This window comes from Bos grunniens, chromosome 23, assembly GCF_055505025.1.
Source record: "Bos grunniens cultivar Pamir isolate PY7600 chromosome 23, Bosgru_T2T1.0, whole genome shotgun sequence".
NCBI classification, from domain to species: Eukaryota; Metazoa; Chordata; class Mammalia; order Artiodactyla; family Bovidae; genus Bos; species Bos grunniens.
The window spans coordinates 7,902,807-7,921,074 of NC_141187.1; the positions used below are offsets into that span (position 1 = coordinate 7,902,807).

At 46.8% G+C, this 18,268-nt stretch overlaps 1 protein-coding gene and 1 long non-coding RNA gene across 6 annotated transcripts in view; both read right to left on the bottom strand.

Moving 5' to 3' along the window:
* Window positions 1-2,524: 2,524 nt before the first annotated feature.
* Window positions 2,525-14,508, bottom strand: LOC147346540 (uncharacterized). 3 transcript variants are annotated; one of them, XR_015152938.1, is made up of 4 exons: window positions 14,296-14,508; window positions 6,671-6,761; window positions 3,359-3,499; window positions 2,525-2,669 (listed from the first exon to the last, which is right to left on the bottom strand). It is a non-coding gene; the product is annotated as an uncharacterized LOC147346540 (long non-coding RNA). The 3 variants fall into 3 exon arrangements; XR_015152939.1 differs by lacking the exon at window positions 14,296-14,508 and adding an exon at window positions 7,740-7,866; XR_015152940.1 differs by lacking the exons at window positions 2,525-2,669; window positions 6,671-6,761; window positions 14,296-14,508 and adding an exon at window positions 6,136-6,342 and having other exon boundaries at window positions 2,698-3,499.
* An 879-nt stretch (window positions 14,509-15,387) lies between these two features.
* Window positions 15,388-18,268, bottom strand: part of LRRC1 (leucine rich repeat containing 1) — a 135,605-nt gene continuing 132,724 nt past the window's right edge. For all 3 annotated transcript variants that reach the window (XM_086371053.1, XM_086371055.1, XM_086371054.1), the window contains one exon: window positions 15,388-16,850. In XM_086371053.1, the coding sequence (XP_086227179.1) occupies window positions 16,692-16,850 (159 nt within the window). In that variant the 3' untranslated portion in view covers window positions 15,388-16,691. The remainder of the gene's footprint in view (window positions 16,851-18,268) is intronic.

Consider the following 18,268-nt stretch of genomic DNA (forward strand, 5'->3'; position numbering starts at 1 on the left):
AAGATTGAAGGCAGGAGGAGAAGGGGACGACAGAGGATGAGCTGGTTGGATGGCATCACCAACCTGACTCAACGGACATGAGTATGAGCAAATTCCAGGCACTGGTGACAAGACAAGGAAGCCTGGCGTGCTGCAGTCCTCGGGTTCGCAAAGAGCTGAACATGACTGAGCAACTGAACTGACTGTAAGATTACAAATGTTTTATTTTTGTTTGTTTTTGGTGTATTATTTGTGTGAAAAGTATTATAAACCTACTACGGTACAGTACTACATAGCCGATTGTGTTAATCGGGTATCACCAGTACTCTGGCCTGGAAAATCCCATGGACGGAGAAGCCTGGTAGGCTGCAGTCCATGGGGTCGCGAAGAGTTGGCATGACTGAGCGACTTCACTTTCACTTTTCCCTTTCATGCATTGGAGAAGGAAATGGCAACCCACTCCGGTGTTCTTGCCTGGAGAATCCCAGGGACGGGGGAGCCTGGTGGGCTGCCGTCTCTGGGGTCGCACAGAGTCGGACACGACTGAAGTGACTTAGCAGCAGCAGGCTAAGTATGGTGGACTTACAAACAAATCGGACTTAAGAATGCACTCTTGGAACCAGACTCATTCGTACGCAGGGGACTTACCGTGTAAGTCTTCATATGGTCTTCTACAGTTTCCCTATTTGCCTTTCAAGGATTGTAAAGAAACTACTTCAGACAGTAGAAGTCAGAGTAGCAGGGAGCCACAGGAATTGAAACGGTGCCTACATGCTGTGCAATCCTCAAAAGATGGGCCGTGTTTAGAAAACAAACAGCGAAGTTTATCTCAGCCATAGTTGTAGAAAGCCGTCAATTTCTTAGGCTAAAATGCTATCAGAGAGGCAGGCAGAGGCTGATTTGATACAATGCTTGAACATAAAGCCTAGTGCAACAGAGAGGCCAGTGGTGGGAAACGGGGCCGCCACTGCAAATGCCCAGCGCAGGGAGACTTTTCTCTGGCACCTTTCATAGGGGGAGAAAGCCTGCCTGTGATTCTTATTCTATGAGAACATTGTACCTTTCCAAAAGTGCACTAGATACCATGAAACTACATTTCCATTTTAAGTTTTCCCAACAGGCCTGTCAAGCAGGCAAAAGCCTTTTCTCTTCTGGAATCACCTTCTTTACCTCCTGACGAGTTCTGTTTCCAAGCCCAGTCTCCTCTCCTGCCCCTTACACACCCCACCCACGTCACAAACACCCACTACACCTCCCTTTCCCCTTCTTTCTTCTCCCCTCCTCCCCTCCTTCCCCCAACAACACACAATTTCCTACCAGTTCAACTATGGATGCCAGTCAAGTGTAAGAAGCTTCCTGGGGCGTCATTACCCTCTGCCGTTTTATTTCAATTGGACTTCCCTCCCACCACCCACCCACCCACCAAAGGTCATCGCTGCAGCTGATCAGCTGAAAACCTGGCTAGAGGGGGCCAATCCAGAGGCTGGGCTGGAATAACTTCTGTGCCTCTCTGTCATTTTCTGTCATCACCACCCCCGAACTGCCTTTTGATTGGAAGAGTTTTGCAAACCCCGGGGCTGGGCCTGCCCTGAGAAGTGACCATTGGAGGAGTTGAACAGGCCTGGTTCAAGCCTGTTCAAGAGCTGCCACTGTGAGCAAATCATTAATCCAATTTGTGCCTCAGTGTCCTAGTCTTTTAGATGTGGCTACGACCACCAAGCTCAGAGTATCGTGGGATTTAAAACCTAACTGAACTAGTGTGTATTCTGCAGTCTGGATGGTGCCTGACGTAACAGTGGTCACTCGGAAAAGGAGAGGTATTATCTCTTCTTCTTCTACTGATGATAAAGCCAAAGGCGTCCCCTTGAGTACAGGCTGGGCCCAGCGACTCACTTCTAACAAAGAGCAGGAAATGACAAACATTGGAAAGAAACACATGTGAACTTTAGAATGGAAAATGCTGGTCCCGTCTTTCTGTCTTAGATTCAAGTAGAAAAACGCAGTTGGCTTTTATTTTGGTTTTGCTTACAGCCGTGTCCCAGATCAGCCTCAAGTCCGTGAGTTTCAACCGGGTAACCAGTCCCCTCTGACTTTGACCCGGGACAGGGCTCTGGGAACGGAACCTGGGGTCGATATCATTTTCTGCAGAAGCACAGTGCAGGACTCTGGAGTGAAGATGGATTTTGGTGTCTGCAGCATAAAGAGAAAAAACAGGACCACCCAAGAAAGATACATATGCAAGGAACAGAAAGCTGAAGGTAAGACGCCGGGAATATCAGGAAGTGCAAGGACCAAAGAGGATGGTGAGAGATATACCGGGAATATCAGGAAGTGCAAGGACCAAAGAGGATGGTGAGAGAGATGTGAGGAGAAGCAGAGAAAAAGAATGTCAGGGGAGGCGAAGGTGTGAGCTTCAAGCTATGGAGTCAGGTCCATCACTGGGTAATAAAATCAATTACTCGACTGTGAAGTAATTCACACTGACGAAGAACGAAACTGGACTAGGGTTCTTGTATACAGTTAAGGATACATTGGGAAACATTAGTTTCTGCTGAGTAGATATACCTGTTTACTGGGTTACCATGTAGAAGATTCCTTCTTAAATTGAGTCGCAGTTTTTAAAAGTTGGAAAAACACTGAAGTTTCAAGGAGGAGAGGGTTCTCCACAGAGCCAAATCCAACAGATGGGTCTAGGAAAGCAAGAGCTGAGTCAAAATGTGCACACTGGGTATGGTCATTATTTTGCAAATGTAAATGTATCACACCAACTCTTGCTACACCTTAAATAATACATCAGTTATATTTCAATAAAGCTGGGGGAAATGTTTGTCAAATATGGCAACAGAGGCCCAGTGGCTGGGTCAGAATAGTTTCCACGGTGTGCTGGAGGAATGCCCACAGAACTGGGTGGAGGGGGTTGGGGTGGGAGGGTTATAAGGGGAGAGAGCAAGACCAGGCCTCTTTCTCAAGAAGCTTGGCAGAGAACAGGGGAACAGGTAGTTACGGGGGGAGGACTTAAGATCAAGGTTATCGCTAACTTAGGCTATTATAGTTTATAAGCAGCAGCTGAAGTTAAAGGGTAAAGTGAGTCATTGATGGAGCAAAGTCAGGAGAGAGGCCAGGAGAGCAGGTTGTGGCCAGGGATGGGGGTTTGGAGAAAGGCCAGTTCAGCACAGATGCCCAGGGGACATCCCTAGAGGAAGACGGACATATAGGAAAGCCTGCCTTTCCTCCATAAAATAAAGCGGGCGTTCAGGCATCCTCACGTGCCGCCTGCACAGCCTTTAAAACACTGCCTCTTCTCCACAGCATGCTGCGTGTGTGTGCGTGTGTGCTCAGCAGTGTCTGACTCTCTGCGACCCCACAGACTGCAGCCCACCAGGTTCCTCTGTGCGTGGAATCTTCCAGGTGAGAAACTGGAGTGGGTTGCCACTTCCTTCTCCAGGGGATCTTCGAGACTCAAGGATCGCATCTCTTTGTCTCCCGCATGGGCAGGTAGAGTCTTTACCAGCTGTACCACCTGGGAAGAGATGAGATATTATTTCAGTTATGGAGATGACAGGTCACATTGCTTAGCCAGGCCTAAGATGGTCCTGGGGCCCAGAAAGCGCACCAAGGGTTCACCCCAGACGTCTCAGCATCCTGAGAGGAGGTGGTCCCAGAGCACCCCATGTTGACAGAGCAAGCAGCCAGGAGGCTGTACTGTCGGTGGTGGAGCTGCAGGGCCCAGGGTGTATTCAGTTCTCTGAAGTCAGCCTCTGCAGGAAGCCAGGGTTTCCACACGGGATCTGGCTGTGTAAGCAGACAGGACACAGCGCCCTCTGGTGGCAAGAGAGCCACATCGGCCCGACAGAAGCAGAAACCCCTTGTTAACTTTTATCTGTAAGGGGCCAGAGAGTATTTTAGGTTTTGAGGGCCAGTTTCTGTACATAATCAAATAAGCACAGACATGCGCCAACAAAATTTTATTTACAAAATCTTTCAGTGAGCCACAGTTTAAGGACTCCTGCACTTAAATATTTTAATAGAAATGTTGTCCAAAAAACTTGGCCATTGTTCTCAGAGGAAATCTTGGCTCAGAGAAACTCCATCATTTAGATAGTGATGGAGTAAACATTACACAAGGCTTAAAAATGCACAACTTATTGGAAATTCTATGATAAATGATTAGTACCACTAGTCAGATGTCTATGAAACCGTTGTAATTAAAATTATATATAATTTTGCTTTAGATAATAACAAAGGATGATACCACTTAATATTTATGAAGATATATTTTTTCCATACTAGTTAACCTGTTTTAAGGATCGTCTTTGCAGGGAATAATGGATTTATGGAGAAAAATGAAAACTTGGGCCCAGTTGACTAAATCAACTTGACTTTAGCTTCTTGAGACACTAAAGTGAGTGCTGGCTCATGTGAAGGTTTAGAATCACAAGTGAGGTTTAGCATCCTGAAATGTTTTGAGATAGCACGGTTGGGAGATTTCCTCCAACAGCCGAGGTGTAACAGCAGATCGTAGGTTTGGAATTTTGGGGGTGGAATGTCAGGCACAGACACACAAATGAGTATAATGCCGTCTCTGCCATCGGGCAAGTCAGGAAGTGTTGATCTGCTGTAACCCCGCTGGCCACGAGCACTTCCGGGCTTCCCCTGGGGCACTCCCGATCAGAGTTTCTGATCCTGGTGGCACCGCCTCAACTCGCATTAGCTTAGATGTGTTAACAGAAGCCTCTAACCCAGCACTCAGCTACAGAGACCAGGTGCCCCGTGCCACTGTGTGCACACTTCAGGACAGCAGAGGAGCGGGTGATTCCTGAACGCCTGCTCTGTGTCACCTCTGTCCCCTAATCCTCTAGAAAAAGAGATGGTATTCCCATTTAAAAATGAGTCCACTGAGACTTGGAGAAATTAAGAAAAACCTCTCAAGGTCTCAAAATTAAGTAAATGCTGTGTTACTTGCTCAGTCACGTCTGACTCTTTGCAAACCCATGGAGCTTGCCAGGCTCCCCTATCCATGGGATTCTCTAGGCAAGAATACTGGGGTGGGTAGCCATTCCCTTCTCCAGGGGATCTTCCTGACCCAGGGATAGAACTCAGGTCTTCTGCCTTGGCAGGCGGATTCTTTACCATCTGAACCACCAGGGAAGCCCACCCAAGTGCTGTAGCTGGATTTTAAACCCAGCTTTGCTTAACTCTAAGGCTTCTGCTCCTTCCAATGCCGGGGGCAGTGGTTCTCTATGTGTGGACGCTGAGCCAGCAACAGCTGCACCTGGCAATGTTAGAAATGCAGATTTTGGGGCCCCAATCCAGCCCTCCTGAGTCAGACTCTGGGGGTAGGAGCCAGCAATCTGCTTTAACATGGCCACCAAGGTACTCTGGTGCTTGTCGCCACCAAGAAAGAGGATCCTGTAGTGGTCCCGGACCACAGGATGGTAAGCAGAAACGGGCTTGGCCTCCTCCTCCAGGCAGGAGGCAGGGCAGCTGTGCACTGATTTTTCTGGCCACCCCGTGCCAGTTCCTTCAAGAGCAATGTGATCCTATCCCCAGTAGCTATAACTAGGGGGAAAGAACCAGTCCAGAGCGTCCGTACTCTGTTGATGTTTTTCTTCTAACAACCTGTGTGCTACCTGGAACTGTACACAGAGATGGGAAAGAGGAGGTTGGGTCGCTGGCTTAGGCCAGTCCTCACAGACGCCCAGCCCTGGGTATCCAAAGGTCTGCTTCTGTTCAGGCCCGAGCACACTGCCTTCACCTTCATCTGCTGGTGACACCAACCCAGTGCGGGGGCTAGGGAGGGATGGGGCATGAAGCTGGCAGCCAGCAGTGGGAGGGGGTAACGTCCCGCAGGGACCCCATCCAACCAGCGGTTTTTCAAGAGTCCTGATGAGAACACAAGCCAGACGAGGGTTCCCTCCCACCTGTCAGGGTTAAGGCACGTGTTAGGACCAGGGTTAGGTTTAGGGTAAATGCCTCCCCGGGTACATCTGCCCTCAGGCTGAGAAGCGTGAAGCCAGAACCTAAGAACCTACATCTACAGTGATGCCCTCTGACCCCCAGCTGTTCCAGAATGATGAAAACCAAGAACAACCCCCACCCGACAGACCCAGCCCAGAGCCCGTTGCCGAAACTCCCCAAACCATCCCCGAAACTCACCCCACCCAGGATGCCTCTGGGCCAATGGGCAGGACGACAGTCAGGAAGAACATGCAATGCCCAGACAAGTGAGCATGTTGTTTTGTTTTTCCAAGAACTGTTGCTCGAGGTTTAAACAAACAAGCCCTCACACCTACAACTGGGAAGGGCGAGAAGCAGCTGCCAGGTGCGTGAACACGGGATGCTGGGGTTCAGACAGGAGCAAACCTGGTGCAAAGAGCGAGCCTGCGCTTGAGAAAGCCCCTCTGAAAAGCCTCTGCACACTCATCAGATATAGGTGTCACCCCACCCAACCCCAAAGGGCCCGGGTTTCCTGCCACACGAAGACTGACCGCACAAAGCCATCTCTTCGTACAACCAGGGATGTTGAGCCAGTTTCCAACAAAATTAAATCCTGCTAAATCAAATGAGCTTTTTCCCCCCTACTTTTCTGCTTCTATGGTTAAACAATAGTTCCTAAAGGGGAGTGATCGTTATTTGTCAAATCTTTTACACCACTTTTTACAGGGAGGATCTGAAATAAACCACGACTCACCTTTCTTACCTCCCCCCAGACTGCGCCAAGGTCAGGTTTCAGCACTCTTGATCTCCAAGCCTTCTTGAGCTGTCTTTTCTCCCACGGGAGGCTGTGAAAGGCAGCGAGGTTGAGGATCGTTCCTAATTAATTAATTCACTCACTCTAGGGCTAACTGCCAATTTTTGCAACATGTTGGCGCTCTCTCAAGAGTCGGTTCCCCAACTGTCACTTCAGTCAATGTTAAAAAACATACTGATTTCTTTTCTGGTCACCCACCAAGCCCTTCTTCTCCCAAGTTTCTTGAGTATTGCAGGCATTCTGAGATGGTAGAACAGAGAGCCCATGAAAATGTTTGCACCTCTTGCCATAGGACACCAGGTAGAGTAGGGAGGGGAGGGGATGAAAGGCATAACATTTGCCACCCTAATTGGGCACAGAGGAAGATCCGAGTTTGCATAGATGTTGCTCAATGTCACAGAGTTCTACACCAATCTTTGTTTATGCATATGTGCGTGCTAAGTCTCTTTAGTCATATCTCTTTGTGACCCTATTGACTGCAGCCCACCAGGCTTCTCTGTCCACGGAGTTTTCTAGGCAAGAATACTGGAGTGGGTTGCCATGCCCTCTTCCGAGGAATTGTCCCTTCCCAGAGACCAAACTCATGTCTCTTGCATCTCCTGCTTTGGAAGGCAGGGTCTTTACTACTAGCACCACCTAGGAAGCCCAGGCTTTGTCTACAACCTAGATCTAAAGGATCTTGATAAATTAAGACAGAACCATCATCTCTACAATAAATACAGCTCTAAATATAACTGCAGCTTCACAGTGTTTTGTCTGGGGGGCTAAGGAAAACAAATGAGTTATGGAGATCAGATCCTAGTCAATGGAGATATGAATTGAATTTCAACTTTGTCATTTACTTTTGATGTTGTGAAAGTCATGAAAATTATCTGAACCTTGGTGGGGAGAGCTCAAGATGGTGAAACAGGATGTGGAGCTTGCCTCTTCCCTCAAAACACATCAAAACTAGCTGAACCCTAATTGTGTCTTTTGCAAAATGCATGCTTGCAAAATGGAAACAACCTACCTCAGAGGTTGTTCTGGAAAACTGGAACTGTGCTTAGTCCGCCCGGGATGTGGCGTGTGCCAAGTGCTTAGTAAACAGCAGCCTTTGGAACCACTGTTTCGCTGCACCGGGGTAGCCTTAGAAATTAAATGCTGGTGCCTCTCAAGTCCTTGGAGGATCAACCCAATCAGATTCTCTCAAGGGCCTGGGCCCGTTGAAGAGAGGGACTGTCCACCACCACAGTTTACACTGTCCGTCTGCCAACTGTGAGACACAAAAGCTCACCTTGAATCTTCCCCACAGCCTGCTGAACGAAGGCAACCAGATCAAGTTCTTCCGGTCGGTCTCCCCATCCATCCTACCAGCTGTCAGCTTTTCAAAAAGCAAACACTCCAGGAAGATGGGAGTGGACTGCATGCTCGCCAACACAGGCTGCATTGATTTCTTTTATCCAGTAGGTTTCTTCCCAAAAATGTTCCACATGTTCAATCTACTTGCCCCTCCTGGGACAGAGAAGCCTCAGAGATCTCCCTCGGAGAGAGAAGGGACAGAACCCAGCAAGAGAGGGAAAGGAGGGATTCACAAAAGTCAAGGGTGAACCAAAGGGAAATAAGACAGTAAATGGGCACGAGACCACAGCTCAGGGCGCTGAGGACTTGGCAGGGGCGGGGGGGTGGGTGGTGGCGCGGTGTGGAAACCCAGAGACCTTTTCTCAATCAGGCATTTAACGGTTTCTCAGTAGGAACGAGCTTTCCCTTGAGAACACCTAGCTGGTAACTCAAGTTACAATGAGCAGTTACCAGGTCAAAGTGTTAGTCACTCAGTCGTGTATGACTCTTTGCAACCCCAGGGACTGTAGCCCACCAGCCTCCTCTATCCATGGAATTCTCTAGGCAGGAATACTGGAGTGGGTAGCCATTCTCTTCTCCAGGGGATTGTCCTGACCCAGGGATCAAACCCAGGTCTCCTGCACTGCAGGCAGGAGATTCTTTACAGTCTGAGCCATCAGTTACCAGTTACAAGGGGATGGTGGCTAACCTAACCATTAAGCGAGCTGCAAATTCCCTGGTCCATTACATAACCCATGGGTCTCTAGAGAACATCACAGGAGAGTTTTCAGATGAAGTTTTCTCCAACAGAGAATAAGCATGTGTCCTCATTTCCGGTGAATATGACCCCGGTGAGCACACACTGCTGAGCCCGTGGGAGGAAGTGCAGAGCTGCTAATAACACCATTAGAATAACAACAGCAGCAAGACCTGTAATAATCACAGACGCAGGCTTCCTGAGAGCATGTGTCCTACGCACCCTATTTCATCCTCAGGCTGAGCCTGTAAGAGGCTTCACTGCCCCATTTTAGAAGTGAAGAATGGGTGAGGTTAAGTCGCGTCTCCGAAGCCACATTGCAGCTCTGGGATTCAAACCCAAGCACATGATTCCAGTGGCTGTGCTGTGCTGATTCAAAATTTTAGACTCCAAATGCTGCTGCAAAGGGTACACTTGCACTCTGCTTCTCCTGGGGTTTTTAAATTATTTCATTGTACAGTCTTTTCCTCATGGATGTATTTTAGAACATAATTTGAGGTCTCTCCCCTGGTGGTCCACAGCTTCCCAGGTGGCAAGAGTGGTACAGAACCCACCTGCTAATGTAGGAGACACAGGCTCAACCCATGGGTTGGGAAGATCCCCTAGAGGAGGGCATTGCAAGCTACTCCAGTACTCTTGCCTGGAGAATCCAATGGACAGAGGAGCCTGGCAGACTCCAGTCCACAGGGTCACAAAGAGTCAGAAAGGACTGAAGCGACTTAGCATGCACGCTGGTTGCTGTTGTTCTGTCGCTCAGTCATGTCTGACTCTTTGCAACCCCATGGACCGCAGCACGCCAGGCTTCCTGTCCTTCACTAACCCCCAGAGCTTGCTCAAACTCATGTCCATGGAGTCGGTGATACCATTCAACCATCTCATCCTCTGTCATCCCCTTCTCCTCCTGCCTTCCTTCCTTCCCAGCATCAGGGTCTTTTCCAATGAATCAGCTCTTCGCATCAGGTGGCCAAAGTATTGGAGCTTCAGCTCCAGCATCAGTCCTTCCAATGAGTATTCAGGACTGATCTCCTTTAAGATGGACAGGCTGGATCTCCATGCAGTCCAAGGGACTCTCAAGAGTCCTCTCCAACACCACAGTTCAAAAGCATCAATTCTTCACTGCTCAGCCTTCTTTATGGTCCAACTCTCATATCCATACATGACTACGGTTAAAACCATAGCTTTGACTAAACAGACCTTTGTCAGCAAAGTAACGTCTCTGCTTTTTAGTATCTGTCTAGGTTTGTCATTGCTTTTCTTCCAAGGAGCGTCTTTTAATTCACGGCTGCACTCACCATCTGCAGTGATTCTGGAGCCCAGGAAAATAAAATGTGTCACTGTTTCCATTGTTTCCCTATCTATTTGCCATGAAGTGAGGGGACTGGATTCCATGATATTAGTTTTTTTAATGTTCAGTTTTAAGCCAGCTTTTTCACTCTCTTTTTTCACTTTCATCAAGAGGCTCTTTAGATCCCCTTCACCCTGCCATAAGGGTGGTGTCATCTGCATATCTGAGATTATTGATATTTCTTCTGGCAATCTTGATTCCAGCTTGTCATCAGTTTGCATGATGTACTCTGCATACGTTAAACAAGCAGGATGACAATATACAGCCTTGATGTACTCCTTTCCCAATTTTGAACCAGTCCATTCTTTCATGTCCGGTTCTAACTGTTGCTTCTTGACGTGCATACAGATTTCTCAGGAGGCAGGTAAGATGGTCTCGTATTACCCTCTCTTTAAGAATTTTCCAGTTTGTTGTGATCCACACAGGCTTTAGTGTAGTCAACGAAGCAGATGTTTTTCTGGAATTCTCTTGCTTTTTCTATGATCCAACAAATGTTGGCAATTTGATCTCTGGTTCCTCTGCCTTTTCTAAATCCAACTTGTACATCTGGAAGTTCTCAGTTCACATACTGTTGAAGCCTAGCTTGAAGGATTTTTAGTGTTATTTTCCTGGAGTGTGAGATGAGTGCAATTGTTTGGTAGTTTGAGCATTCCTCGGCATTGCCTTTCTTTGGGATTGGAATGAAAACTGATCTTTTCCAGTCCTATGGCCACTGCCGAGTTTTCCAAATTTGCCGGCATACTGAATGCAGCACTGTCACAGCATCGTCTTTTAGGATTTGAAATGGCTCAACTGGAATTCCATCACCTCCACTAGCTTTGTTTGTAGTGATGCTTCCTAAGGCCCACTTGACTTCACACTCCAGGATGGCTGGCTTAGGTGAGTGATCACACCATCGTGGTTATCTGGGTCATTTGGCTCTTCTTGCACAGTTCTTCTGTGTATCCTTGCCACCTCTTCTCACTATCTTCTGCTTCTGTCAGGTCCACACCATTCCTGTCCTTTGTTGTGCCCATTTATGAAGTGTTCCCTTGGTGTCTCTAATTTTCTTGAAGAGATCTCTAGTCTTTCCCATTCTATTGTTTTCCTCTATTTCTTTGCACTGATCACTTAGGAAGGCTTTCCTACCTCTCCTTGCTGTTCTTTGGAACTGTGTATTCAGATGGGTATATCTTCTCTTTTCTCCTCTGCCTTTCACTTCTCTTCTTTGCTCAGCTATTTGTAAGGCCTCCTCGGACAATCATTTTGCCTTTTTGCATTTCTTTTTCTTAGGGATGGTTTTGATCACTGCCTCCTGTACAATGTCACAAACTTCTGCCCATAGTTCTTCACGCACTCTATCAGATTTAATCCGGTGGAACTATTTGTCACTTCCACTCTGTAATTGTAAGGGAGTTGATTTAGGTCATACCTGAATGGTCTAGTGGTTTTCCCTGCTTATTCTTCAATTTAAGTCTGAATTTTGTAATAAGGAGGGCTTCCCTAGTAGCTCAGTTGGTAGAGAATCAGCCTGCAATGCAGGAGACCCTGGTTTGATTCCTGGGTTCAATTCCTAGGTCGGAAAGATCCGCTGGAGAAGGGACAGGCTACCCACTCCAGTATTCCTGGGCTTCCCTGGTGGCTCAGCTTGTAAAGAATCCACCTGCAGTGTGGGACATCTGGGTTGGATACCTGGGTTGGGGAGATCCCCTGGAGAAGGGAAAGGCTACCCACTCCAGTATTCTGGCCTGAAGAATTCCAAGAACTGTATAGTTCATGGGGTCATAAAGAGTTGGACACAACTGAATGACTTTCACTTTTCACTTTTTTGTAATAAGCTCATGATTCAAGTCACAGTCAGCTCCTGGTCTTTTTTTTTTTTTTTTTTTTGGACTATATACAGCTTCTCCGTCTTTGGCTGCAAACAATATAATCAATCTGATTTCGGTGTTAACCATCTGGTGATGTCCATGTGTAGAGTCTTTTCTTGTGTTGTTGGAAGACGGTGTTTGCTATGACCAGTGTGTTCTCTTCGCAGAACTCTGTTAGCCTTTGCCCTGCTTCATTTTGTACTCCAAGGCCAAACTCGCCTATTACTCCAGGTACCTCTTGACTTCCTACTTTTGTATTCCAGTCCGCTATGATGAAAAGGACACCTTTTTTGGTGTTAGTTCTAGAAGGTCTAGCACGCTGGTTGTCCAGTGGTTAAAACTTTGTCTTCCAAAGCAGGAGGTGTGTTTTGATCCCTGGTCGGGGTGGCCAAAAAACAGAAGCAATATTGTAACAAATTCAATAAAGACTGTACAAATGGTCCACATCCGAAAAAAAAAAAAAAAAAAAAACTTTCAAAATAAAACATCATTTGGTTTCTACACAACGGCCTACCATTTGCAGCAACATGGATGGACCTTGCGATTATCATACTAAGTGACGTCAGAAAGGCAAATACCGTATGACATCACTTATATGCGGGATCTAAACAAAAATGATAGAAATGAACGTATTGACAAAGGAGAAACAGACTCACAGACATAGAAAACAAACTTACGGTTACCAAGGGGAAAGGCAGGGAAGGGATAAATTAGGAGTTTGGGATTAAAAGATACACTACATATAAAACATATGATCAACAAGGACCTACCGTGTAGCACAGGGAACCCTACTCACTATCTTGTCAAATGGCTCAGCACTGTTCTCATACTGGGAATTGTTGACTCCGGGAGGTAAGTATATGAGGGTCCACAGACTCTGATGCTGGGAGGGACTGGGGGCAGGAGAAGAAGGGGACGACAGAGGATGAGATGGCTGGATGGCATCACTGACGCGATGGACGTGAGTGTGAGTGAACTCCGGGAGTTTGTGATGGACAGGGAGGCCTGGCGTGCTGCGATTCATGGGGTTGCAGAGTTGGATACGACTGAGCGACTGAACTGAACTGAACTGAACTGATACCTCTACTTTTGATTTTGATTTTGAAGTTCTTTTAATTAGTTCTTTGGAAACTTGAGTAAAGTCAACTCTGAAGGCTACTGTGAGATTTCAGCTCTCACTGGGCTCCCGTTAACAAGCAGCTCCAGGGCCGCCCCGATTAGACCGTGTTTGTTTGTGCAGCCCTGCCGCCTGCCAGCCAGCGTGCCCAGAGCAGGGGCGTCGGCCACCTTACAAGATTAGAACGGGCTGCTCAGAGTAACTTTCCAACAGACAAGGAATTGGGCCTGACTCACCTGGGTTTCCTTACCCTGCGAAACCTCACTGGGAAGCTTCTAGGTAGAAAGATTGGGTTGGTCAGGCCCATTCCTCCAAACTTTCCAGAAAAAAACAGAAGACACAGGCAACCTACTCTAGATTTCTTAAATGCCCCTCTTCATCATCCTGGAGAAGAGAAGGTCTACCCACTCCAGTATCCTTGCCTGGAGAACTCCACAGACAGGGGCTACAGTCCATGGGGTTGCAAAGAGTCGGACATGACTGAGCAACTAACCCTTTTCCTTTTTCCCTCCTCCTCATCAGTGATTTCATGATTTCATGCCCTCTCCATTTTGAGAATTTTACGCACTTAGGCACAATTTCCTTGCTAAAGAAGAGGAACTGGGGGCTACAAACAAGTGGACGAACAGGTCATACAAGTCTTTCCTGCTTTTACCTGCCACTCCCCCAAGACAAACAGTCAGGCCAGACAGGGTACTCCTCCCTTTCCTAGAGGAAAAGACAGACAGGGGCAGGGCTGACAGGGCTGGGGAGCAGGACTCCTCAGAGAGAGGTCAGGAACTTCTGCCTCTGGCCTCACAAGGCCTCCTTTCACATAGTCAAGTTTCCCTTAAAATGGTAAGATTGAACCCGAGTCTCCTGCACTGCAGGCAGAGTCTTTACCACTGAGCCCCCAGGGAGTCATAAGGATAAGAAAGCTTGCTCCATTTCCCATTTTAAGATTCTGGCATTCTCGGTTTTGTTTTTATAAAGATGATACTTAGACCCATGGGCTGAATGAGAAGCAGACTGACTTTATCTAAGGTGAAATCTTGACCCTGAAGAACAGAGAGAACGTCCACGGTGGATTTTGTTTTCATATAAAGCTCATCCTTCACTGTTCAGTTCACCACAGCTTTGGGGGAAAGAGGTGGACAGAGCACTGTGCACATTTAAATTTCTCTAGGAGATTCTACATACCTAATTATTTCTTTTCCTTGGAAGAGGCTGGCATGTTCTTGGGTTGGGTCTGACTGGTTGGTGCCATTTCCACTGTGAAAGCTACCTCTGTCCCAGCATCTGGAGGATAAGAGCAGCATCGTGTCACCCAGAATAAATGACCAAGGTGAACAGTGACTTTTCCTTATGAAAACAAAAAACATTATCAAACAAACCAGGGGAAAAAAAAAAAAAGCCCAGGAGTATGTGAAGTAGAGGAGACAGACCAAAGGAAACAATTAGGTAGGCAGAATTTTCTAGAAAAATTCAAACACACATACTCTTCCTGTCCGTCTCTATTCCACCCAAGCCATGGTGAGCTGAGTCTGGGCTTCATATGGAGATAAACCAACAGAATACCAGGAAGTCTGTTCTGCTCTTCAGGGTCAAGGTCAGATCAGATCAGTCGCTCAGTCGTGTCCGACTCTTTGCGACCCCATGAATCGCAGCACGCCAGGCCTCCCTGTCCATCACCAACTCCCGGAGTTCACTCAGACTCACGTCCATCAAGTCAGTGATGCCATCAGGGTCAAGGTAACTCTCCTTAAATAAAGTCAGTCTGCGGCTCTGTCAGCCCGAGACTCTGTGGCATCATCTTTACAAAACAGAGTATGCCAGAATCTTAAAATGGAAAGAAGGAGAAGGGTGCCCACTGATGCGGGAATGAGACAGAGACTGACCAGGTGAAAACCACTGCGTGCCACGCGCTCTCAACTCAGCAGCCTTACGACTCGATACACACGTACACACCACCGTAAAGGCAGAACGAACTCAGTAAGTAAATGCCCGGTAGTAAAAGAAGGCATCGTATCTGGCTGGCTGAAAGCAGGTTTCTAAGGAGTTCGACTGGCCAGTCGGCCCCAACCCAAGGTGGGGAGGCAGACTGAGAAGGGTGCTGGGTTCCGCTCCCCCTCGTGGGGGAGATGCGGAGTTCGGTCCCACAGGAGGCTCACACAAAGCTGAGCAGCGCTTCAGGCTTCCGGAATCCGAGAAGGCGCTCATTCTTAAAGAACTTGGCTGCCTGTTATCATCTGAACATACGAGGACATAATCAACTTTAAAAAGCTGTATCGCTAATGTCCAGGCTGACTTTATTTCATGGAAAGAATAAAAAGGCAACACCAACAGCATGATTTTCCTAAACACCAGACAGGGACGGGCGTTTTTCATTCCTCTTTTATCACATCATACAAAATAAAATTAAAAAAAAATCAACAGAAACACACCAAAACATACCCTGCACCTCTTAAATTAGCAGACTTAAAATTAAAACTTGAAGCAATATTTTGTTACACTTTGATCCAAACTCTATTTACAAATTAAATTGCACTTATAAAGATAGCAACATTTCTAACAGGGTCGTAGGTTATTCTGCTTTATTGTGGTTTTTATATCTCAGTATAAAACTTTTAAAGCTTTCTTTAATAAAAAAAATCATACTTTCTCTTTGCAGTACATAATTTATTTCCCCACTGAATTTCTGAACCGGTTTGCTCTTTTTGTGCTTTTGTGCTCTGTTTTATTTTACAAATGGCACGTACCTTCTGAGTAGGTACAATCAGACAGGACACTCATCCTAAGAGACCCATTCATGAAAATGTCAAAGTGGAAAAGATATGAAATATTAGCAGTCTAATCCTTTGGTTCATCTTAAAAAAATAATCAATTGATAAAATTTGCAAATTGGTGGTAATTCTTCTTTTTGGTTAAAAATAAATGCTCCTGATTACTGATTAAAATCCAACACTGCTTTCCAAGTACCACCTTTCCAGCCTCATCTCTGCTCAAAGATGTCACTGTGACAACTGGTTTGACAGGACTCAGGCGACAATAAGGCACAAGTGGATGTACAGATAACAACAAACACTTTAGGACTGTATTTTTTTTCCTGCACAAATACTAAAATGTGTACCGTTTCCAAGATAAAATAACAAAAGGAAATACATATTTTTTGTTACGAAATACCTATACAAAATGCTTAAATGTACACCATCTGAGCTGCCAAAAAGGGTTTAAAAAATTACCAATTGTTTTTTTCCATACATAAAACTGTCTCATCAGTAGGTCCAAGAGAAGGTGGGTTCGCAATGTCCCAGCACTTGATGGGAGGGAGGGGGACCAGCATTCCCCTTCCTGCTCTCCCTGACCCCAACACAAGACAAAAACAAAGGTCAGGTGTTGTCAGTAGTGTATTCTACTTATTACAAATGACTGAAATTTAGGAGGAAAAAACAATCAAGCTGGAGACCGGGTGGGTGCAGTGACTGGCTGTCGGGTGAGAGTAAGGCACTTCCCGGGCGCAGCATCCCCGTGGGGGGCTCCAGGGGGCAGGCTGGCTCCGCAGCAGGACGACTCGGGAGGTAAGACGGACGCGCCACCTACACCGACGTGGTCACACGGTCGACGGCATGGTTGACCTCATTTTTGTTGGAATCCAGTCCTTTAGCAGCATTCCTGTCATTCCGTAAATTCTCCACTGTCTTCTTCATGCTCTTGAGCTCCCCTGGGTGGGGCGTGGCTCGTCTCAGGAGTGTTCTCTGAGAAGCAAGCATCGGGGTGAGTGTTTGGGCTTCACTCCATCACTCCCGCAAAAGCTGTCCCACCCAGGTCCCCCTGCCCAGAGGTCACAGGCAGAGCGGGTGGAAAGCTTGCCTTGGAGCTACAAGCATTTATCAACTGCTCCCAAGTGGAAGGAAGGACAAACATGCTGTCTACAACTTATCTCGTCAAGATGGAAGAGTTCCTTTCAGGATAAAAGAATACTTAGGAAAATACGAGATGTGTTAAGATAAAAACAAGGTTCCACGAACAGTAAGAAAAATAATAAAAGACTTACAAGATATAATGAGGAGGGTGGAGGAAGGCAAAAGAAAGAGGAGTCAAAAATTTTAAAATTGGAACCACTAGAACGTTCTACTATTATTTGAAGGTCTTCTTCAACCCATGAGGCACAGGAGGTGAAGGAAAAGGGAGGTGAGAAAGGACTTCTTTTCTAATTCGTCTGTTTTATTAATATTTATAAGACCTACTGAAGAAAATTCACATTCTTTTCCTAAAAGACCACAGGGCTGGAAGTGAAGTAACGGGGTATGGACAATGTTTTAAAAATTATATTATTAAAGATGCTATGTGCTCTTCTGCTCCTAAACAGCACCTACCTCTCGTCAGTGAGTCTGAGGAAGGGCATCGTAGGCTAACAAAGGCAGGGCAGAACTCAGACAGCGAGCAGCTGGTGAAACAGTCCTGCTCTAAGAAGCCATGAGATAAAATTAAAGAGCCCTTTTGGCTGGAGTCATTATGTCATGCTTAACTCCTACTCTGCCCTCATAGAATAAGTAAAAAGTCCCCCTGCAGACAGCTGGAATAACAGACTGCTGCCTGGCAGTAATTTTAAAACCTCCCTTTGTCTTGGGGGCAGCAAGTATTCCCTGTGAGCTCTGCTTATGAAAATCTCAATTAGTGTCAGAAAGTTCAGAGGCCAAAGTCAACTTGCAGCAAGGCTCACAAGTTGTCCTTGACTCAGCTGAATGGCAGAGACATGTGTCGAGGATGGAGGCAAGTTGGGCTGAGTGGTCCTTTCAAACCTATGCCTGATTCTCAATGATAGCATGTAAGGGAATCCTACGGAGGTCACACGCTGTCTTCAAGAAGGTGAAGGCTCCTGGGTCACATGAAGGGGAGCACCAAGTCCAAGAGGACAGCAGGCAAGCTAAGCCACTCGGTGAAACGTGGATGAGTCCACACAGCAGAGCTGTGCATGGCGGCGGAGGGAGGGGAGCGACCTAGTTCACTGAGAACAGCGGAAAAGAAACACTTCCCAGCTGACTTTAAGAAATCAGTGGGGGCCTGAGGGGAAACCATCACAAAGAAAGAAAAAGAAGCACCCACACCCTGTTCAAAGAAACAAATCTGTAAGTCCCACTTGCTTTACACGCATTTGGTGAACCAGGGCTTA